General features: G+C 34.4%; 1 protein-coding gene across 4 annotated transcripts; it reads right to left on the reverse strand.

Annotated features, from left to right (window-relative positions):
• Positions 1 to 1,657: 1,657 nt before the first annotated feature.
• On the reverse strand, positions 1,658 to 23,789 carry LOC148614638 (uncharacterized). 4 transcript variants are annotated; one of them, XM_088588873.1, is made up of 5 exons: positions 23,727 to 23,789; positions 21,203 to 21,441; positions 18,220 to 18,396; positions 13,146 to 13,999; positions 1,658 to 6,121 (listed from the first exon to the last, which is right to left on the reverse strand). In XM_088588873.1, exons 4-5 carry the CDS (start codon positions 13,598 to 13,600, stop codon positions 3,073 to 3,075), a joined length of 3,504 nt encoding a protein of 1,167 aa, XP_088444999.1. In that variant the 5' UTR covers positions 13,601 to 13,999; positions 18,220 to 18,396; positions 21,203 to 21,441; positions 23,727 to 23,789; the 3' UTR covers positions 1,658 to 3,072. The 4 variants fall into 4 exon arrangements, with proteins under 4 accessions (XP_088444999.1, XP_088444998.1, XP_088445000.1 ...); XM_088588872.1 differs by lacking the exon at positions 18,220 to 18,396; XM_088588874.1 differs by lacking the exons at positions 18,220 to 18,396; positions 21,203 to 21,441; positions 23,727 to 23,789 and adding an exon at positions 17,354 to 17,803 and having other exon boundaries at positions 13,146 to 13,995.
• Positions 23,790 to 23,858: the final 69 nt, after the last annotated feature.

The raw sequence follows: 23,858 nt of genomic DNA on the forward strand, positions 1-23,858 counted from the left end.
GTGTTGCCAAAGATGTCACAGCGGTACGAGTTCGAGTCCCGCGGAGGGAACGACAAAATTTTGCTTCGCAAATTTGAATGTTCTAACATCGTTGGGAATTTTTCAGACCCTTCTATAAGTTCACGTTATCTTCCCTGTATCAATTTGATCCGATGGAGCAGTGTAGTGAATAGAGTCGTCACATTCTGAGACATATATGTGTGTGAGTGTGTGTGTGCGTGTGTTTGTTGTCAAATTATGTGAATATCTTCTATCGGCAAGTTGTACATGTTGCCTTGTATCAGGGGCGGATCCAGGATTTTAGATTAGGGGGCGCAAGGTAAATTTTTTTAGATTAAATTTTGAAATATTCTTCTACAGTGGGTGAAATGTGGATATCTTTTGTGGTAAAATTAGGGAGAAATGAAAGTTTCAACCTAAAAGCGCCAAAATCTATCCCTGACAACCCATGTTTTGCAAATTTTAAGGGGGGCGCACGCCCGCCACGCCCCCGCCTGAATCCGCCCATGTGTATGAAGAGGATATATATAGGCCTTGTCTGCTATCCAATCCTATTCAATTTATTTATTGAATAAAATATGTTTAAATCATCAAATCAGAGCTGACAAAAATTATCAAAGTTGTTTTTTATTAATGTTTCTTCGGGAGCGTTAAAAGGTTCCACCTTCTTCATATTATATGTAATGGTAAACAGGTGAAATATAAATGAAGAATGGTATCCGGAACGTTTCAGTCCCCTGCCGTATTAGGTTTTCTCCTCAGCATCAGATGGCTGACTTTCAAAATACCGCACGAACTTTTGGAACTGAAATTGTGAGAGTAACAATCAAAAAAGGTCTTATTATTTTTATCCTTTTTCCACCTACTTTCATCCTGTGGTAGTGTCTAAGTGCCTGATATTTTATAAAACAGTATTTGGCTGCTAGTTTTGGAAAGGCACCCCTGTTTTGATCTTAAACTCAGTAATATTTTTTTTCAGTATGTTACCATGGCTACTGGATTTTAAAACAATAATCACTAAATTACTTATAAATGACTTGAACCTCCACACATCGAGGATTTCAAAAATATGCACTTTTTTATGACAAAATAGTAGAAATTTCTGTTCGGACTGCCTCAAAACAGCTATATTTCAACAAAATGAGACCAAATTTTCAGAAATAACCTAACTGTATTGTACTACCTTATATGCAGTACTTGTATCAGTACCAAACCGACATAGTGACGTCACGAGTTAGTCGGAAGCTATCGGATAAAATCAATAAAGTCTGCTAATCTTCTTTCAGATAGGAGAGTTCTGCAAGATGGCTATCCGCATATATTTCAAAGATTTCGAATTTTGCATAGCCTTGAGGCTTTTTAAAAAGCGCATTTTGCATTAAAGGTTATTTACTTTTGTTTACATTGGGTATGATTTTTCAAAAGAGCCTAACTTAATGCAAAGATGGTCTTCCCCTTTAAGATTTTTATAACAAAACACATAAAAACAACAAATTAATTATAAAAAAAACTTAAGTGTCCTAATATTTAATAAAAAAAGGATTTAATTTGACTGAAAACAGAATAATTGTTGTTGATTTTTAATTAACTACACTTGTACAGAAAGATGTCATTACTGCACGTGTACAGCGTATTGAAATTTGCAATACAATAAACATTTGGTATTTTTGTATTTCTTTATTCCTGTTTGTGGCATATTGTAAGTTCTAAATCCCAAAATTTGAGCGATTTTGTATCGACTGACATTTTTTTCTGTGAAAACCTTTTGGTATTTTTAGGTTCCTTCCCTACCAATCCATTGTAAATTGGACATATTAAACGTGTAAATAGTTTTTTAAAAAGGTCAGAAACCCATATGTTTCAATGCATAACATTAAAGAGTACAATTCAGTTGACCAATATACAAATTGTGCAGAAATTTTTCGACAAAACAATTTGAACAAAGGCCCTGTCCTATTCCTTTTTTACAGTTGATTTACCGTTAAATCTATTGTTTTAATGTTAGCTGACATACAATTCATTACACGATGCCTTGTAGAATTACAATGGTTAAAATATCGTCTATAAAAACTTGCAATTACTAAATACATATACAAGACTGAAGTCATATTCCTATTTGTATTTGCCTGTCTTCTGTACTCTGTTTGATTTCAAATGCAAAAATACGGAAAATAAACAGTATATAATTATGATGAAAAAAATTCAGTATTGATCTTGAAAATAAACATATTAAATACATGTTAAAACAACCACATATTAAAATAACAATCAAACCCAAGCTCTAAACGACTAATTAAACACAATTATATAAATAAAAATAATAATGATACCAATAATACAATTGTAACGTGTACATTCAATGAAGCAAGATATACAAAAAGACTTATACAAAAAAAGATACTACCACTCTCCTACAAAAACAAATAGTTGAAGTAAAACCAAGTCAAAAACGAGGTAATATGTCGCTCGTGTCTTAAATCTAATAGAATACTTATAAAATATACAGCAACTGTAATTAGTAGTTGCAGCATTTATTCAATGCTCAGCGAATTGATTTTGAGTAAAGTGAATATATTGACGGATATCAATCTTTCCCGGTTTCAGAGAATCATTAGCGTTATATAGTGTCAAAAGTCAATTTAGCACTTATATATTTATTGCAAAAAAAAACGAATTATACAATGATAATTAAATTAATACTTCTATATTACCAAAAATAATACATCTAAAAAACAGGCCGAAAGTCATTAAGTACATACATACAAACAAACTCCACGAATCCCCAAAATACAAGGGGTGGAAAACAGGCGCTCCGGAAGATGAGCATTTCCTGTTTCTTGCAACCTCTCGTTAAAGATCAAGTCCGGATAGGATAAATTAATATATGAGAGTTGAAGACACTGCATACCAGTGAATCAGGTCATTGTGACGAAAAGACAATTTGACGTCACTTTTCATTCATAAAATAAAAGTTAAAAAAAACAATCCAATAAAATTGTGTTTCAACATACATGTATCATTCAGCACTTGTTATGGACTATTTCATAACTTCAAGTCATTTAAATTCAGTTCTTAGTGTTCAAGTTTCCTTTTAAGCTTGATTTCATCAAGTGCCATCTTGTGTTCTTTTATTTTGTTTCTCAAATGTTTAATTCGTTGAGATTTATCTTCTGTCAGATGCATATTATCGCTAATTCTAGGTACTTTAGTTGGTGAAGGTCCATAATTTTGTGCAACACCAAAAGCAGATGGATAACGTTTTTCTTTTAAACTTGCAAAAGAATATTTATCGTCTGCATAGCCGATCGTTTCCGGTTCATATTTGACCGCCATTGACACAAGTGGTGCTGTCGACTCTTCAGATGTCCTTAATAAATACACTGACGACACCGGTTCAGTATGAATTTGACCTCGTTGTACAGTTCCTTCCTTGTTGATTAGTTTGTCCGTTGAGTTTTCTGAATGGTTAATAGCTTTTACCCCGTTTTGAACAATCAATGAACAAGAACTAACTGGTGCATGGTCTTCCATATTCATATTTCCAGTATCACTATTGACTTGTGAACTTACAGAAATGTCGTTTAAACTTTTAGACTTGGTTGTTGGTGAAACAGTGTCATCTACATCATAGTTTGAAGTTGGCAATGGTGTACTTTGCGTGTTATGATGAAGAACAACTTTATCGACCAAACTTCGACCAACTGTACACATTTGGCCTTCAGCATTTTTAACACTTTTGTGTGACTGTATGTCTTTTTTAGATTCAAAAGGTTTGGTCTGAATCATCTGGCCATTTGAAAAAGGTGTTGTTTGCTCCTTTACATTTTCAGAGACGAGCTGACACAAATGTTTGACATAATGCTGTCTACATGCTTTGCTGCATCGTGATATAACTAGTTTATTCTTCAGCTTTTTTACTTTCTGAAGAACAACGAAGCATGGCTTTCTCAGTCCGGTATCTTTTTGCGCATCTTCACTTAACTTTAGATTATATGCCGTTCCAGGCAAATTGCAATGTTCCACATTGCTACCTACCTTAAGGAACATGTCATTCATTTCGTTACATAACGAATACGCAGATTCTATTATTATACCCGAATCATTTTCGTTTGAAATTGTACCTTTGCTGTATGTATCAGAACTCAGTGAAACAGAAGTAACATTCTCAGAATCACTTTTAATCAAAGTTTGTTTGTGTTGGTTTTCATTGTTTCCATTTAGACGAGACTTCAATGCTCTTTTTACATTATCCGTGCCACTACATAACACTGTCCGCACATTCGTGAAAACTGGGGAAGCTCTTTCAGGCACCTGAATTTGATTACTTTTAGTCACAGCGCTATTTGATAGTCTGTCTGTATGCACTATCTGCACATTCTGTGACACAGTCTGTGAAAGAAAATCTTGAGATTCTGGTTTCTCTTTACCCCACTTATCTGAAGCGGTGCTATTCATATGTTGGTTTGAAATGGTATTTGTGATTGGCAAAATGGTTTCAAAAGACTTATTTCCTTTCGAAACTGAACTCTTAACAACCAATGGTGTGATTTCTTTCGTTGACAATGTCAGACAGTTATTTTTCATGCTTGAAGCTGTACAAGTCGATGTCTTAGTTTTACTATTTGCCACGATGGAGTTGTTTGGGGTTTTCGTTGGTAAAATAGATATGAGATTATCTTTCTTATAAAGTCCAGACTCATTATCAAAGTATTTTATTGTTCTATATTTTACGTCTTTTGACGATATAGTAGAACCCTCTTGAAGATTTTGTAAAGTTCTTAAACCAGTGACTTTCTTATTTTTCGGTAATTGAATACGGACTAAGGTATCAGAAGAATTCAACCCTTGCTTCGAGGAAGGACACGATTGTGATAGCGATTGCACATGGACAAGCTTTTGGTTTGTTAAAAATGAGCTGGAACTTTTAACATCTGTTGGTTTCATACTTTTTTTTCTAAGCATTACAGTTGTAGTTTGTACGCAACTTGCTGTAGAAAGGCAAGTGCTGTCCTGCTTGTTGGCTAGCAACAATGGGGTTTCTGTAGGAGTGATGTTTTGTCCCGGATAGTCATTATCGGTAACATATAAAATCGTGGGCGTTCTGTTGGTAGCTTCAGAAGTAACTGTGAATAGTTTTTCTGGCATAACGTGCATTTTTCCACCTGTCTGCAATATTGACGTCGCAGAAGTTATGGCAGTAGAAGTGCAGCTTAAAAGAGAACGTGACACTTTGATCGGTATAATATAGGGTTTCGAGTTGGTATTTGCAGTTGAAATAATATGTTGTTGGTGAATAGTTTCTTTTTCAAGTTTATATCTCGGAGTTAACTTCTTGTCCGTTGTATTAGACACAGTACTAGGTATTTGGATTTGAATTAACGGTGTCATTCTAGCTGTTGTTGCAGTAGTGTACGTCATTTTAGTATTGCTTTTGCTTGCTTCTTTATTTAATGACACTGAAGTGTGAATTGCTGCAGACGTCGTACTAAGCAAAACTGAACTGTTATTTGTATTAGTCCTTGTCTTCGTCATGGACGACGACGCCAAAGAGTTACGAATGCCAGCATTCAAAGAAGCTGTGCTGGGAAATACTATAGGATTTAACGCCCTGTAATGACCCGGAGAATCATTTTCCAAATTGAATGCTGGTGTTGTCAATTCAGGCCTGGGTAAAGCAGACATGCTGGGTTTACTAACATGAATTACTTCAGTCTTGATATAAGTCGTCTTGTTTTGCAAAAGACTATGTGTATAAAAGGAGTCATTTCCAGCTAATCGGATTTGTTTTGTAAATAAGGTCTTCGCATTTTTCGTTGTTTGGTCTTTTTTGGAAATATTCTCTTTTTTCAGATATACTAAATAATCAGCACTATCAGTGGACAGGACATGTGTGGATATTCTAGCATCTTTGTTCACAGCACGTGTAGGTCTTTTTATTGGTGGTGCAATTTTTTTCCAACAGTCATTCACTTTGAGTTTTGATTTCTTGTTTAATATGGCTTTTGCAGTTGCTGGAGTATATGCTGTCATTAAAGTGATAGACACGTCTGCAGTTGGATCCCTAACACTTGACCGTTTGTTGTAGTCTTTCTGTCTTATATCAGTTTCAAGCTCAATTTGGCTACAAAACAGTTTTACATGTACAAATATAGAATTAAAATGCTTCGCGGGGAAAGTATGAACACATATTACGCAAGCCTGTTACAATTAGGATATTGATTAAACATGCATATTTGTTAGATATCAATTTGACATGAGTTTTTATTGTTGGCCCCTAAATCCTTTATCAATCAACCCTTACTTTCTTTTATTGGAATGGTACTTTGTGGTAAATTTTCAAAGAGATCCATACACTTTATGCAGTTATTAATCGATTAATACGAAAACATTTCTTCTCTGCCACTCATGCCCCCTAATACCCAAACGGTTCATGTCACAATACCCAATATCAGTCCCAGTTCGAGGCATCTTATGGTACAATATCAGTTCAATTCATTTGCCCGAGATACATAAATGTTTGTTTCTTGTTGTTTTACACCTAAATCAAGGACAATAACTCTAAAAAAATAGTTGATAGTTGTCCGACCATTTTGACTCAAAGAAGACTTTGGTTGGACTTATCATAAGAATCATTTCATCAATTGAAAAATTTTTTCTATAATAGTTTTCAAGATATTGGCTGAAAACTGCTAAAGGCATCATTTTTCGCCTTTCCAGGGCAATTACTCGTCGTCAGACAACTTTGATCCTTGGCAAACTTTTGTATGTCTTATCAATAAGGATCATTTCAACAACCGAGTTTCTTTCGATCTATCATAGTTTTCAAGATATTGGCTGAGAACTGAACAAAAACGTCATTTTCAGCTTTCAAGGGCAATAACTCTAACAAGAAGTCATCTGACAACTTTGATTCAATGCAGACTGTTGTAGGCCTATTAATAAGGATCATATTGGCAATTGAAAGAATTTGGCTTAACCTAATGGTTTTGGAGATATTTCAGAAAAAAAAACTTCTGACCCCTTTGTTCTGTTTTTAGTAACAGCTGTTATGTTTTTCGACGGCTCAGAAATCCAACACCAGATCTGTGCAGAATACCCTAAGGGTGCACTCTACAGTTGCATTAAGGCGCACTGTTTCGCACTCAAAGTTACCTCTGTCAAATTTTGTAAAATTTAAAATTAGAAGTTGAAATTTGGTGGATATATTGTTTAAATGTAGTTAAGCATTTATACATAGACAGATGTAATACATGTAATGGTAAACAGGTGTAATTTAAATGAAGAATTGTATCCGAAACGATTCAGTCCCCTGTCGCATTTGGTTCTCTCCTCAGCATCAGATGACTGACTTTCAAAATACCTTATTTCGCACAAACTTTTGGAACTAAAATTGTGAGAGAATGAATCGAAAAGGGTCTTATTATTTTTACCCTTTTCCCACCTACTCCATTCATGCTTTCATCCTGTGGTAGTGTCTTAGTGCCTGATATTTTATAAAACATACTATTTAGCTGCTAGTTTTGGAATGGCACCCCTGATTTGTACTAAAACTCAGTAATATTTTTTTCAGTATGTTACCATGGCTACTGGATTTTATAACAATAATCACTAAATTACTCATAAATGGCTTGAACCTCCACTCACCAAGGATTTCAAAAATATGCACTTTTTATGACAAAACACTAGAAATTTCTGTGCGGACTGCCTCAAAACAGCTTTATTTCAACAAAATGAGACCAAATTTTCAGAAATGACCTAACTGTATTGTACTACATAAGAAATATTCATACCCAGTTTGGTTCTGATAAATCCGGTATTTTCAGAGATTTTTTAACTGATTGAAACGAATATTTAACTGCTGATCGATCGCATCATGCTAAACACTTTTGCCCTACCAAAACTATGCTAAACCAAACGGTTTTGAAGATATTTGTGAATAAACATCTGTCCGACCCGTTTGTTCTATTTTTAGTTCATGTGGCCATATTTTTCGACGGATCAAAAATTATTACATCAGTTGTATAAAGAATACCCTAGGGAATATTCATATTAAATATGGTTCCAATTGGTCAATTTATGTCAGAGGAGTAGATTTTTGAAATAAACATTAAAAAGAGCAAAAAAAAAGTCGAAAAAGGGCAATAACTCCAACATAGCTTAACAGGTAAAAATGAAAAATTACCTGCTGATAAATCGCATCATGCTACACACTTTCACCCTGTCAAAATTATGCTTAACCTACCAGTTTTAGAAATATTTGTGAAAAACATATGTCCGACCCGTTTGTACTATTTTTAGTTCATGCGGCCATATTTTTCGACGAATCTAAAATTCTCAAACCAGTTCTATGAAAAATACCCTAGGAAATATTCATATTAAATATGGCTCCAATTGGTCAAGTAATGTCAGAGGAGTAGATTTTTGAATGAAGAAACATTAAAAAGAGAAAAAAACGCTGAAAAAGGGCAATAACTTCAATATGGCTTAGCAGGTAAAAATGAAAAAATAACCTCAGATAGATCTCATCATGCTGAACACCTTTACCTTGTATCAGAATTTAGAGATACATGCAAAAAAACTTCTGTCTGACTTCTATCTTCTACTTTTAGTGACGGCAGCCATGTTTTTCATCGGATCAAAAATCCCCACATCAGTTCTATGCAGGATACCCCCAAAAAACATTCATTCCAAGTTTGGTTCTAATTAGTCAAGTAGTGTCAAAGAAAAGGCTTTGAATAATTTTTAACGATGACGACGGACGCCAAGTGATGCAAACAGCTCACATGATCTTCGGCCAGGTGAGCTGAAAACGTTATTTTTCGCTTTTCAAGGACAATAATTCTAACAAGGAGTCGACCAAAAACTCCATAACTAAGGAAACATTTGTAGGTCTTGTCATTAGGATTATTTTATAAATTGAAAGTTTTTTCCTATCATTTATAAAGTGCAAGATATTGACTGAAAACTGCAAAAAAACGTCATTTTTGGCCTTTCAATGGTAATAACTCAAACAAAGAGTCGTCAGACAATTTGACTTGATGGAGACTTTTGTAGGACTCACCATAAAGATCATTTCATATATATACATGTATATATTAGTTTTCGAAATATTGGTGAAAACTGTAAAGAACATCATTTTTCGCATTTCATGGGCAATATCTCTTACAAGAAGTTGTCTGACAAATTGGGCCCATCACAGACTTATGTAGGACTTGTCACAATGATCATTTCATCAATTTAAAATTTTTTCTATCAATTATTGTGTTCAAGGTAATGGCTAAAAACTGCAGAAACTGTCATTTTTTCCCTTTCAATGGCAATAACTGTAACAAGGAGTTGTCCGACAACTTTGACCCAATAAAAACTTTAGTAGAGCTAAGTCAGTCTTCAAGCTGAAGAACGCACGTCGCATTTATTTCCAAAATTCTCATAGTTCTTGATAAATATTTAGAAATTGGTGACTTGATCCCTGTGGTATAAAAATGGCAACGACGGCCATGTTTTACACTTGATCCATATAATCGTGACAAATTTTGAAGAGGATACGCCAAGGATGCTGATGACCATGTTTGGTAATAATCCACCGAGTGGCTTTCGAGGAGATTTTTAAAGAAAAAAAAACGACAGCAACGACGGACACCAAGTGATGAGGAAAGCTTGCATAGCCACCTCGGCCGGGCCCGGGTTTCATAAAGAAATTAAACTTGAAAATTTCCTCAAGTCCTGTGATTTTCCTTAAATCCTAAAATTTAAATAGGCTTCTGGAACAGGGTTATGTTGCTACAAGTTTGAAGTTATCACTACAGAAGTTTTATGGTCATCATCATGAACTCGTGGATCGTTACGGTGTATCCATTTGCGCCATGAAAACTGATTTGTTCAACGTGTCAAAATTTTCCTTTCCTCTTTCGTCTACCACGGACTTGACTTTTTATGAGCAACTCGGTGGGTGTGTCTAGAAAAGCAAACGACGTTTACTCTACCGGTGCACATGGTCCATGCTCCCAGTTTTTAGTGGAGTTTGAGTTGCTCATTTGCTTTTGTTACTTTGTATGTATGATTTTAGTTACTTAATGTTCTTTGTTGTGTATGTCGGTTTTCCATGTCTGGTCTTTGTCCCTGGATTACATTCTTTTGATTACTGCTATAATCTTGGTTCCCATGGTTACTTACTCTTTCAAGTGATCTGACTGGTCGAAATGTAAGTTGAGGAAAATCTTGATTTGGATGTTTTCATGAAACCGAGCAATGCAGGTAAGCTAAAACATGACTGATACGATCAATTAATGGAACTGTTTAGATCCCCTTGTTCCAGAGCAAAAAGGGGCACCAAATTGGAAGATGAAATGATACCCTGCAATTTATTTGAAAAACTGGTAGGGGTAAAAACAACTTAAAAAGGCCATTAATGTTGTGTAAATAATCCCAACTTGATCTGTATGATACGATACTCAATAAATATACACTACAGTTAGAAAAAGTCTACAAAAATAAACTTTATAACTCAATCACTGCCTTCAAACGCTTCAAACGTTATCATATGAAAACAACATAATCTTGATAATCTTGATTGTAACGTATTGTTTTGAATATATTTTTCTCCCATTTGTCTAGTTAAATTTACCAGATGGGAGATAATTACGGACAGAATACGAAAGACACTGTTTTGAGACGCGTCATGTTGCTGAATGCAGTTCAAGTTTATCAGCTATTTCACTATATGATGCTGATGGTTTTTCTTTCAAGATCGATTGTATAAAAACTAGATCGCCATTACTGAGTTTAATTTGTCTACCTGCACCTTTTTGGTCGCGGTTCAAAATTTCCGTCTGCACAAAATTTCAACCAAACTGATCTAATGCAATTTTTTGAAACAAAAAAAAAATCTTGTATCTTCTGCCTAAATCGGGACATACGCCACCTGGGATATCCCTTGTCACTGTATTTGCTCCATTCTTAATTAAATCATCAGTAAGCAATTGTCTTAAGTCTGGTGACAGAGCTGTTCCTTTGTGATAAACTCTTCCAAACTGGTTAGTTCGATCTGAAGAAAGACTAGATATTACACTTCTACCGTCATCAAAATTTAGGATAATTGTTTCAATAAAAAGTAATAAGTGTTGGTAGTGCCGCGGCGGAATGTAGAAACCCCCAACCCACTTTTTGATATTTTTGTGCAAATGTTGGAAAAATTAGCAAATGTTCACCTGGAACCCATTTTCAGAATCTCAAATTTCCCCCGCAGCCCGGCATAAGAATAAAGAGCGCCGACAACTTCAGATGATAACCAATTTCAGGGCTATTATATTACTACGCCCAATTCTGGTAGTAGACACCCATTATCTAGCTTGTACTAGTACCAGCAGTTATACAGTTTCTTCGTTAAGCCCTCCAATTCCCATTTGCTTTGCTGGAGAAAATACGCAAGATCTACTTAATTGGACTGAATAGAGATGTCTGTTTTCACGTTGACACTCGATTAGTACTACAATTAAATCAAACTGCACCATATCCGTTCCTTTCCAGTTTTGATCCTTATTCTAATATTCTACGCCTGTTGGTTAGTGGATATTTTTTTATTGTGGAATATTAATTTTGTCGGATGTGGATTTGTGATTTTCACGATTCGCAGTCGTGGGCATTTAAATTAATGATTTTTTTTTAAATTCAATTACACGAGTGTATTATTTGTTGCAGATTTTCAAATTAAAAAATCTTTTTCCAAACGGTTTTGTTATCTTTTTTCTTCAAATTACATGCCTTGAGTAGATGGCAAAACATTCCTAGAGAGGACAGAAAAAATGATATATTCAATTTCCCAGTCTGATCACTTGAAAATGAGAGAAAAATATTTCTGAAACCAAAATTTTACATTCGATCGAATATAAACAAACTTAGTGAACAATCATAATTTTTCTGATTTAACAAATTATTTATTAACAGTCTTTGCCGTCTAAATTTCAGACAAGCCCTACCCTTAATCTGAAACAAAATTATATACTAGGATACATTGGCTTGGAAGCAAACTTATGCAAGCCCGTCGCTATATTTACCAGCACTGGCTTGTAGGCTGATCCAAATTTCGAAGACTGTTAATAAAAAGATAGAATCTCCTGTGTAGCCGCTTACGTGCTTTAATATACATATGTATAACCAGTGTACCACCAATGTGTTTCTTTCTGTATTTTAATCTGTATTACTGAATGTATTGTATTACATGTGTACGTCTCTGTACCTGATTTAGTCATGGAGAATAAAGATAATGTAGCTTCGATCTCGGGATTCTATGTTTGTCAAACTGTTATCACTGGGTTGTATATGGTCAACGATTGTGTAATTACCGAAATCAATTATCCCTGCTCTAAAATGCATAGATTAGAATACCATTAGCACGTATGTTTTAAACTGAGTAATCTAATTGGACTCCAATTAGATTGATTGATTGATTGTCGGGCGTTAAACCCCAACAATCAATCAATCTATTTGGACTTAAGACGGTGATCAGACTGCCGTTGTACATTTTGAATATTCCCGGCTTCGATTTAGATCATTGATTGATCTAAGCTGTGACGTATATCTATTCGATATTGATAGTTAGGTACGGTTCGATTCCAGTTTGCATAGCTTATTTCACGCAACAACACAACGGTCAAACTGAAAGTTTACAGGCTGTATTTACAATATCAATGTTATCAATATTGTCCAGTGATCAGGGAAATACTTGTTTCGAGCACCTTTTTTCACCCCAGTGCCATATGGAGTCAAGTCATGATATCAAATAATAAATCCAAACCTTCCTTTCCTGATAAAATCTAATCGATTTCTAAGAGATACCCTTTTCTCGTTAGCTTTTGGCCACCTTTACTTATAATTCACAGACTCCAACACCAAATATAGCTTCAGTTGTATGACATCTTGTGGGGTAATTCAAACGATACTATTCAATTTTACTAAAATTACAATTTTGTCTGGATATCAAGGAAATGCTAATAAACTGATATAAAAAATTTAAGGACTAAATTTAGACTGAAGATAAACAGAAAATTAAAGTCATAGGAAGAAAAGTCACCTTTGGTAGAAAAAACTACTAAAAGATTTTAACATCAGGTAAATCGAGATTGCCAAATGTTAGTATTAAATAATACCTTTTTTCATCTAATGTTGGTTGCACTTCATTAGCTTCTTCATCAGTTGTACTTGTAGCTTCAGAATCAACATCATCGTCAGAACGGAACCCATCATCGCTTATCTCATCAACTTCCATCAATAATGGTTCATAATCTTGGTCTTTGCACGTTGTCTTAATTACCTGTTCAATTACATTTGGCGATGCGTGCAGACTTTCTTGGGCTGTTTTATCAAATGAACTTCTCAGATTCAACGAGGAACGTTTTAGTAAGCTATCGGGTAATGTTTCTTCTAAGGAAATAATATTTTCCGATAAATTCTGAAAGGATACGTTTATGCCTGAACTCGAAAATTCAGACAAGTTTTCATTTACACAGTCTGTTCCAGATACACAATTTCTTGTTATACCATCTGGCACTGTCATCTCTTTATTAGATGAATTTTCAGTTTGTTTATTAATTAAAGTAGCCATTCCGAAAGTTGAAGAATTGAACGACGTGTCGACTACTTCTTTCGTCGAGTAGACTCACCTTTCGATTAGTTAGTAAACATAATTTCCGCGCTAATTCCTTGATGCCAAACAGCTGTTTGGTTTTTTCTATTATCATTGAACGGCACACTTAATTGTCGTGACATGTTCATATTGGACTGAGATTTAATATGGCATGAATTGTTTCTCGCGCTATTTATAATTTCCTATGCTTTTTTTTCATAGATCTTTAAGGCCAAATTATGCTTCACGGTCTCTCCAATTTTTTTTAACCAGTTTCCTATTTCTCAGTTAGTTCTGAGTTGTTCTGTTTCAAAGAGTTGGACTGTTTCCTGTTCCATTCTTTTATTTTGTAGCATATAGTTAATACATACAATCTACCTAAAAAAAAGTTCTATATATACGAATGAAAATTTTTAAATTATATAGCAAAAAATAGATATGAGTGATCATATATTAAATAGAAAATATTAAAAAATAAAACCAAATATTTAAATTCCTCAAAAACAGAATCATATTCTATAAGTACTCGTATTTTCCAAACTTGATTCACGCATTATTTTTTTTTTTTTTTTTTTGTTTTGTTTTTTTTTTTTTTTGTTTTGTTTTATCGGTATTTTTATTAGTAGTAGTAGTTTTTCTTTCTTTCTTTTGTATTTAGTTGTAGATTGTAGCTTTTCAAAGATATGTCTGATGGCTGTTGGTTCAATACCGAACAATTTCTCATTCACAAGCACGTAATGCCATTTTAAAAGTCGATGCTCTTAGGCAAAAAATCATGCCGAAGACATGTCAGACTAATCCAATCTTAATATTGGATAGGCTTTGTTAATTGAACCTCTTTCGGGACTTTGCCACTGACCCATGCAAAGATGATCTAAGGCAATCCTAAAAAAATAGAGAAAACAACATTGTCCCCTTTTGAAGGTTGCTGGTTACTCGCGAATCTTTTTTCATCAACAATAGTCGAGTAGAATAAACTACACAGTGCATCTAGAGTGATTCAGTCCCCAGAAAAATGTCAAGCGTGTTTACTAAATACCGCTGATAAATTAATGTTCTCGTTCTCCTAAACATTTTTGCTATGGCACAAGAAATTAGATATAATATCTTTAATAATTCGATTTTGTTCTTCGTCGTCCTTTTTAAACGTTTATTTATAAGTAAGTTATATTAAGTCAGTTGTGCCAATGTGGACAAATGAACAACACTGTTAATGCTAGATTCTCTGTATCGTCTGATTAGCCACGATTGTAACGATTGTCATATCGTAACTGCTCGTGAAACTTTTTTTCTAGAATTACATGTTTGGGTACGATGTGTTGCGAGTAGATGCGCTTAGTGACAAGTACATACGATCTGATGCGACACGATCAGAATTTTCAAATTACGAGTACCACGACCTGTTCCGATACGACACACGTTTTGTTACGACTGAATAAGTTCAGATGCGATTGCCCCGATTGAGATAACAGTGGAAACATAGTTGTTATAGAATATTAGTTCAAAGTAAACAATGTTGTCCAGGGCAAGGGTGGATCAAGAATATTAGAAAAAGAGAGAGGGTTCATAAACAGAGTATACAATCTTATCATTATTTGGCTATTAACTATCTATAAGTTGTTATAAACTAATTCTTTTTGCGGAGTTAACATACACGAACTGAGCAGTTGGGGAAATGTGTTTGTTCTTTGAGGAAGTATGTTAATTCTGTTGTCATTTTTTTACACACAAGGAAGAAAAATCTTTTAAAACATTTACAATGCCATAATTTTAATTTTTCGGCAGCCAATCATGTATGTCTGCTTAATGTAAAGAATTAATAAGTTAGCCACTTTATGGTTCACTTCTTAAACTATAACTGTTAATAATATTAATACCAACAAAAAATAAACTGAATCTGGGATTTATCACTGTAACTGTAAAATCATCTTCGCTAGCCAAGGGTTACGGTCCCGCCACCTCTTTTCACTTAAAAGGAGGGAGGACAGTAACCCTTGTCTATCAAAAATGCTGTAAAACCTAGGGATCGAAAAAAAGCCACACATAACTTGGAAACTTTTGATCGGTCTATGTGATAGTAAAGACCGATTTTACTTGAAATAATCCATTTACAAAAACAATCTTCGTAACGTTCTATATCGACGTTTTATGACTTTTCAGCAATGCCGGAGTTTTCTTCTTTGTTTAAATTCAGAATTACATCATGCATAAAAAATATGCACAGATCGACGGCTACTTGTGGAAAAACAAATAAAAACGTTAAAATAAACATCTTACAAATGAACCTGATCCACGCCCCAAATTTATCAAACCTGAATGGCTCTTTGATTCTTTAAATTTATACATGTTATTCTTACGCATTTTTATCATTATTTCTTTTTGCATTTATTTAACCCCGTGAAAATTCTGCTGACCCCACTGGTTTTGGAATCAATTCCACAAATCCTGATATTTATAAACGGCGGCCATGTTTCGGCAGATCAAAATTCGCCACAGATTGTTAAATCCTAACAAACATGCATGCTTTCTGAAAATTTCGACATAGATCTAATTTATTATGCTGAACAATTTTTCTCCAGCTCAGAATTTAGCTAAACCCAACAGTTTTTGAGTTATTTGCTAAATTCTGCAATTTGACCACTATGGTCTATTTTCATTAACAGCGGCCATGTTTTTCGCAAGATAAAAAATTCCCACGCACAGATTTTTAACAATGTCCTACGAAACATTCATGCCAAGTTTTGTTTCAATTCATTTAGTAGTTTCAGAGGAGAAGATTTTCAAAGCTGGAAATGTGAAATTCATAACTCATTCATCCGTTAATGGATCTTTCTGTCCAGTAGTTTCAGGGGAGAATATGTTGGAAAAGGTTCACGAATGACGACGACGGACGCAAACCGATGGCGATAGCCCACACGTGAGCTAAAAATCGGATCAACAATAAGTTTCTTCTTTCAATTCTAAGGATAACACCTATTTCCCCTTTTAGACTCTTATTTCAAAGGGGTTGTGGCAAAAATCTCCAAAAACTATAGGGCCCTTCGCCATATTCATCGGATTTAAAAAAAAAATCGGATAAGTTTTACTCAAGTTTTCGTAAATAAACTTAAGTTAACGAACGACAACAATGACGACTGAGTAATACTATTACACGACCGAAGAAAATTTGCAGTCGTATAAAAAGTTTACTTTTATTTGGCGTGGCCGAATTCCGTACACTTCCTTTTAACTCAAAAACGGTTAAAGATTAAAAAAAAAAAAAAAAAAAAAAAACTTCTGGATCATCACATTGACATCTAAAACATAACAGCAATAAACCGTTTCTACCCGTTCTTATGATCACATCTTTTTCCCCTCTAAGCCCCTTATTTCAATAATCTTAAAAATATATTAAACGATCACACACCAAGTCCCCAGGATTTTAAAAATTTCTAAAAGATCGGGTAACTAGTCTTAAAATGTTACTCTAGTAAATATGCATGGCATCACTAATGAGATTGGCGAACTCCCTTTTTATTCTTATTGTATTGATCTTCGGTTTTACCTTTAATTGTGGCTACGTTTAAATAATACGTTTCATCTGAATATCAATTACACGTTCTGAATTAACTACATTTTACTCAAATTATCACTTCAATTTAAAAAAAAAAGATAATTGTCTGTTACGGGATTGATCCGCGGGTTTTGGTATGCCCTATTGCAACTTCCTGTCTGATTACGTGAATTACTTACCTTCCAAATGTAATAAATCTGGTAATAAATCTATCTGGATGAGTGCACAATGTAGTGCACGAATAAGAGATTTAACACCTTTATGAATACAGATATTCATCTAACTATAAATAACCATTCTTGTATTTGAGTATCGAACGGATGCGTTTGTTTAGACTTTAAAACAGCGGATGTTACGTTTACCCAAAGTATTAATGTTACTTCCTGTTTTGTTAGACCTTAATAAGTCGCCCCACATGAAGTTCGTCCCCCAAATAAAAATAATATTAAAAAAAAAACTTATAACTTTATAACTCTCATCAGTCATGTGATGATTTGACTGTAGGCTTTGTACATGAAGAAAGGTGCTATGGAACCTTTTGTTGATACACGTATAGAACTATAATTTCCCTCTTTCATAACATTGCTTTAAATGTATAAAATTTTTCAAAGACTTTTTAGCGCTCACCGGAAAAACGAGTGACTTGAATAATTCATTTTGTACAAATTCATTTTATTTACTGATTGTTACTAAATACCAACTTTGATGATAACTTATCAGTTATCGATCTTGTATTGTACAAGAGAAGATTTCATTTTCAGTGACAGACACAAAACTTTCATTTATAGTCTGACACATTACAAACAACTTAAGCTCTGTCGAGCTATTTACCAATAATTATCAACAACAGCAACACATTCAATATTAAGACATACAGACACGCACATTGAACATACACAATACATTTATTATGTAAAATGTATTAAAACCCAAACTAAGTTATTAAGCCCTAAAATTTACTAGACACATGCAAAGCAGAAAATATTTTTAAAAAATCATGAATAAAGCAGAAATAACTTAAAACAGACGACAGATAACTACTAACATCTGGAGTCATATCTGCATAGATATATATGCAGTAATTCCAGTGAGTTGGTCATACTTTTGAACTAGTTGATGTTCATCTATAAGTGGACCTCGTCAGGCAGCTCATTTCGGAGTCTGGCTCCAGCATGCCCAAATAAATGGAGATTAAAGTGTGTAGTTTTCACGTGCGACATTTCTACAATAAGTACATGTAACTTTTCTAAGAGATTAGGATACATTTTAAATTAAATAACATCATGGAAGTATAAGGGTGATTCTTCATAGAGTATTTTGAATGTTTCGATAGCGTCTTTTTTAAAGCAATAGTCACTACCCTAGTCTCCATAGATAAACCCCAGGGCACGCCCCTGTATTTATTCCATTTTTAAGTCGCTAATATATTTGTTAGCGATTTCTTGCACTCGTAATTTCAGTACTTTACATTGGCATATGATTCGCATACTTACGTACTACTACACCACGTTATGCTGCTTATCTACCGTAAAACCGTCAATTGTAGCTTCATGTGAGATCAAAATGAACCTCTTAAATATTGTGTGTTCTACCTGTGTTTTTTTGTTGCTTGTATGAGAACGGGGTTTAACATTAAAAGATGAAATGATCGAGTAGCTTTGAACTCGATGTAATATTACTCAGTCTCCTATTCAAATACAGGGGCTCGTTACAATTGACTATACGTCATAAACATTACTACTTTAGTAAGGGTTTTTTGTAACGTCCTTGAATACCCTGTTGGGTCTCGCACAGACAGCCCAATTTGATGGCCTTAAATTAATATTTATTCTAATTGAATATTTAACAGAATAAAAGAAATAAATAAGTAAATGAATGAATAATAAAAATAAAGAAATAAATCTTAAGTACTGAGAAAATTGTAATTGAAAAAAATTATAAAAAGGAAATATGATTTTTAATAGTAAAAGTAAAAAAGAAATAGAACAATGTAAATGAGGTAAATGGATGGAGAATAGCCAATGACAACCAGCCGGACCCAGAAGACGAAAGAACTGTGATTCAGATTGCCAAATAAAGAATGCGTTTTAGAGTCAAATTGGTGTGGTTTAGTGAATATCAATAGGTGAACTGCAAATTGAATAATTGATAGTGTTAGAAATTAAGTTACCAAAGGTGTAGGCATATTTAGAATGCCGAAAAGTTTATGCTGAGCCCGAAGTGTGTAAATTTAGGCTGCCTTGTCTAGCCGGGCGTAGTTCCCGGATTTTACTAAGCCACACGAGACCGTTCCAGCCCATGCTTCTGTTGAATGGGTTGACCAATGTTTTTTTTTCAAGTTTGTAAATATAAATCCAAAATTTACACGTCAACTTAAGAGCAGCCAAAAGTATAGCCAAAGAAGCAAATTTGAAATGTATTTATAAGCGAAAATAGTAAATTAAATTTAAATATGCTATAAAGAGGTTAGAATAAGAAATAATAAAATATTTATTGATTGTTTGAGAATTAATCATTATGACTAATTATAAACCGGATATTTTTAGAATTAAGATTATACTTGTAAATAAATGATACTTTATGACTGTGTTAGATATGAATAGGTGCTCTTATTTTCATTTTAAATTTATATACTATATTATAAACCCTGTTTACATAAGTATGCCGCATGACCACCATAAACATTATCAGGGCCTCGATATATATATGTTAGCCCTGATTCCCTGGTCAATATCATAAGCGACCCTAAGATCGCTAAAAAATTGAGAGAAACTTATGGAACGATAACTTTACCCGCACTTCCTGCAGTAACCAGTGATTTTAATTGAGAAACATTCGGGTCATCAGGGTTACGAAAGAGTAATCATATCAAGTGAACCAAAATTCTAGCAGAAGTCACATGATTTTAGAGCATATAGCATTCATGCCATTTCGGATGTAGAAAGCAAGCCAGAATCAATGGCATAGAATATTTGACGATTAGTGACTTTGAAGACTTCAGTCTTTGATTTTAGTGTTTACTAACACCACACAAAATACTAACCACATGACAGTAATTAAAATCAGACATTATATATGAATGATAAATGGTTAACCTTCCTAATTTTGTTTCCCAATTCTTTAAAGAGCATTTAATTGCCTTGTAGCTTTTTATAAAAATATCTAAATTTGAATTTTAATTTATTATGATCTATTGTCACACCCAGGAGCTTAACCTCATTTTCCCAAATTTTATGTTCATTCCCATGCATCCAAATTGGTATCCCCATTTTTAGATTTATTTCCAATGCCAATAGCTCGGAACTTGTTAAGATTGGATTTCATTTAGCATTATTAGCATTATTATAAGAGTATACTTATCCGGAAAGATCGGGTCCTTAATGTGACAATGTATTGTCATCTGTATGATTATATGATTTATTTTACAAATTGGAAAATGTCATTTATTGGAAAAGGATTTAAAAATTATGATAATTCAAGCACAGATCAAACTATCCCTATTTGTTTCGTTGTTTTTTCTTCTTTTTTACTTTGAGGAATAATTATGAAGATAACCATCAGCTCTGTGCTTGCGTTGTAAGGTACATGTACATTCACTTATAATTCAATTTCAGGTGTAATATGCTTTCTGATTAGATAAAACATTTTGTCCATCATCTCATAGCCCAAATCGCCGCGTTCGGGTCCGGTTGTCAAAAGAATTGGCCCGCAGCAGCGCTAAGCTTGTCGTAAAGGGCGACTTAACAGTGCTCAGAGCCCTGGCCGGGGGTAGGGGGCTTTACCCACATAGCTACTGGGTTGTGTGCCCCAGAATGTGGTACGGGGTACCCTGACATGTTACATGCATGTGGGGTCGTCAGGCCATAATACAGAAATCCTGACCGCCAACCATAGTGGTGCAACGTGTTATGAAAGACGCCACGTTTCTCGCAAGAGCCCTTCTGTGATATTCTACCGGAATAGGAATCATTGGGCTCATGCAGCTTCTGGGCATGCTGCCTCCAATCTCCTGTTTACAAATATGTTACCTCCAGTTATGCCACTGACAGTTCTGATAGATCAAATGTTTTGTTGTCATGAGGACCTCTCCCTTTATTAACGTCGCTGAATCTTTCCTTCTCTTAACTCAATTCTTTAAATTCATTTGGAATATTGCATTAAATTTTAACTTGAAACAACTTGGACGATTTTCCCTTTATGTTGTGCTTGTTTGTGTGCGAATGTTCATCTTCATATAACATAATCAATCATACTCCATGCAAGAGCTCTGAAACGAAAAATAAAGGTACACAGAATGGATTGAATTGAAGTACTATTAAGAGCAATGCTCTGTAAGGACAAAAATAAGGAGAAATAAATTGTCATTTTGCTGAAAATTACAAAAATGAAATCAAAGTACTCATGCACTGAATTAATTTATATCGATTGTTTGAATTTTTACGCCACAAATAATCATCAAAATGCATTCCGATTACGAACGACATTACAAAATACACACACCAATTTCATAATGCATTGCAGTAGTGTGCCAGAATACGTAATAGTAATATTCAGGTTTGATGTCTGTTTACATGGAACACCTATATAGATGAATGAACACGAAACTCTCCGACATACTACAAACTTCTAGTTGGCCTTTCCCAGTTTCGAAATATTTTTATGTCGAATTACAGTTTATCGACCTCCAGGTCGAAACTGTCTGTTAAATCATTCAAACTTAAGCCGCCACAATCATAGAAATAAATCATGCCCTAAGACACATGTCCCTCTCAACTAGCTACATTCCTCAGATGATATAAGTGCTACAAGTTATCGCATAGACATCTATGTGTCATTTAAAGTATTGAGTTTCTTAGGCATCTGGTTCCAGACATACGTACATTAATATAAACGCAAGTCTTAGAATACAATTTCAACAATTATATATGGCGCAGACGACTTTAGCCGTGTACTTTTAAAGCCCTGGAGCATTTGCAGCTCTATTATCTTTACACGTGGCCAAAATAGAATGATTAATACAAAAAGCAATATCCTCAGACCAGAATGACATAAATGCATTATCGAAATTTCTATGCCATCCTATTTCATTTTTATTTGTCATCTCCGGGCTTCCGATGCCACGAGGCGGTAGCCGATTAAAAAAAAACACGAAACAGTCAGTGATGGTTTCGGGATTGTGCTACTCTAATGTAAAACATTTGGCAAAAAAATGAGTGGCAAATAATAGCATGGAACCCCTTTCTTTATATCAGTTTCTTGGTCGAATCCACTGCTATCTTTTTGTAAATATATTTGGATCCGTCAGGGCCTGCATGAAATATCAGAAGACAGCTTCAGCTTTCCGACCATTAATTATATGGTTTCGCAGGGAGTTCATTTCTATCTATATTATGCGTCTAAAAATAAATAGACAACTTGAATATATCGACAATGAATGACTAATTGCATAGGAATAAACAGACGCTGGTAAGAGATTAGAGGTCAATTTTTAATTGGATCGTTGTTAATACAAATGCACAATCATAATTAATCAGCATAATAAGTTGGCAGTAAAATACGTTCATTGAGTTTGTTTATTGGCGTAAATAACATATTAGAATAAAATTTTATATATTAGAAGTTCCTATAAAATGGACTTAACTATCTACATTTGAACCTAAATGGGGTATGCCAATGGGACTATTAATTTTTTTTTTTTTTTGCGGTAGTGCAAGATAATTGCAGATACTATCAGTCTTTACAAATCTAAAGGCTCTGGCGACTGCTATATCAATTCTGATGGTCGATCTAAATTGATAAACATACATTTATAATGTTTTCATTAATATATTTATAGTAAAGAGTCCATAGAAAACAACAGAATTTCACTTTAGGTAGTTTGAGTAAATACTGAATGTTGGTTTCCATAACAATGGGTTTGCAAAAATAAAAAAAAATCAGATTATTTCGAAGTTAATATGTCATATATATACAAGGAGTTAAATCCTTGATATATATATATATATATATTTATATATTCCCAACAATGTTAGAACTGTCAAATTTGCGATGCAAATTTTTGGTCGTTCCCTCCGCGGGGCTCGAACTCGTACTGCTGTGACATCTATGGCAACACTGCCTGCGCCCTAGACCACTCGGCCATCTAGGCTATATATAGCGCTGGACTTTGTGCAGGCGGATAGCCTAGCTGGCCGAGTGGTCTAGGGCGCTGGACTTTGTGCAGGCGGTGTTGTCATCGTCTGAAAAATTCCCAACGATTTTAGAACTGTCAAATTTGCGATGCAAATATTTGGTCGTTCCCTCCGCGGGACTCTAACTTGTACCGCTGTGACATCTATGACAACACTGCCTGTGCCCTAGACCACTCGGCCAGCTAAGCTATATAAAAATATAGCTTTCGTTAACCGGGTCATTCCTCCTCGTAGGCTTAATCTAGGGCTGTAACTAAGTACACGATGTATGGTAGTACGGGACAGTTAAATGAGATGTTATTATGTAGGACAGAGGATCAAATAAATGATGCATGTCACAACAAATCAATATTATACAAACCTCTCAGAATGTGACGACTCTATTTACTACACTGCTCCATCGGATCAATTTGGTACAGGGAAGATAACGTAAAATAACTTATAGAAGGGTCTGAAAAATTCCCAACGATGTTAGAACTATCGCAAATTTTTG

This window comes from Perna viridis, chromosome 6, assembly GCF_037379345.1.
Source record: "Perna viridis isolate PV_CMFRI_1.1 ecotype Kerala chromosome 6, ASM3737934v1, whole genome shotgun sequence".
Classification (NCBI taxonomy): Eukaryota; Metazoa; Mollusca; class Bivalvia; order Mytilida; family Mytilidae; genus Perna; species Perna viridis.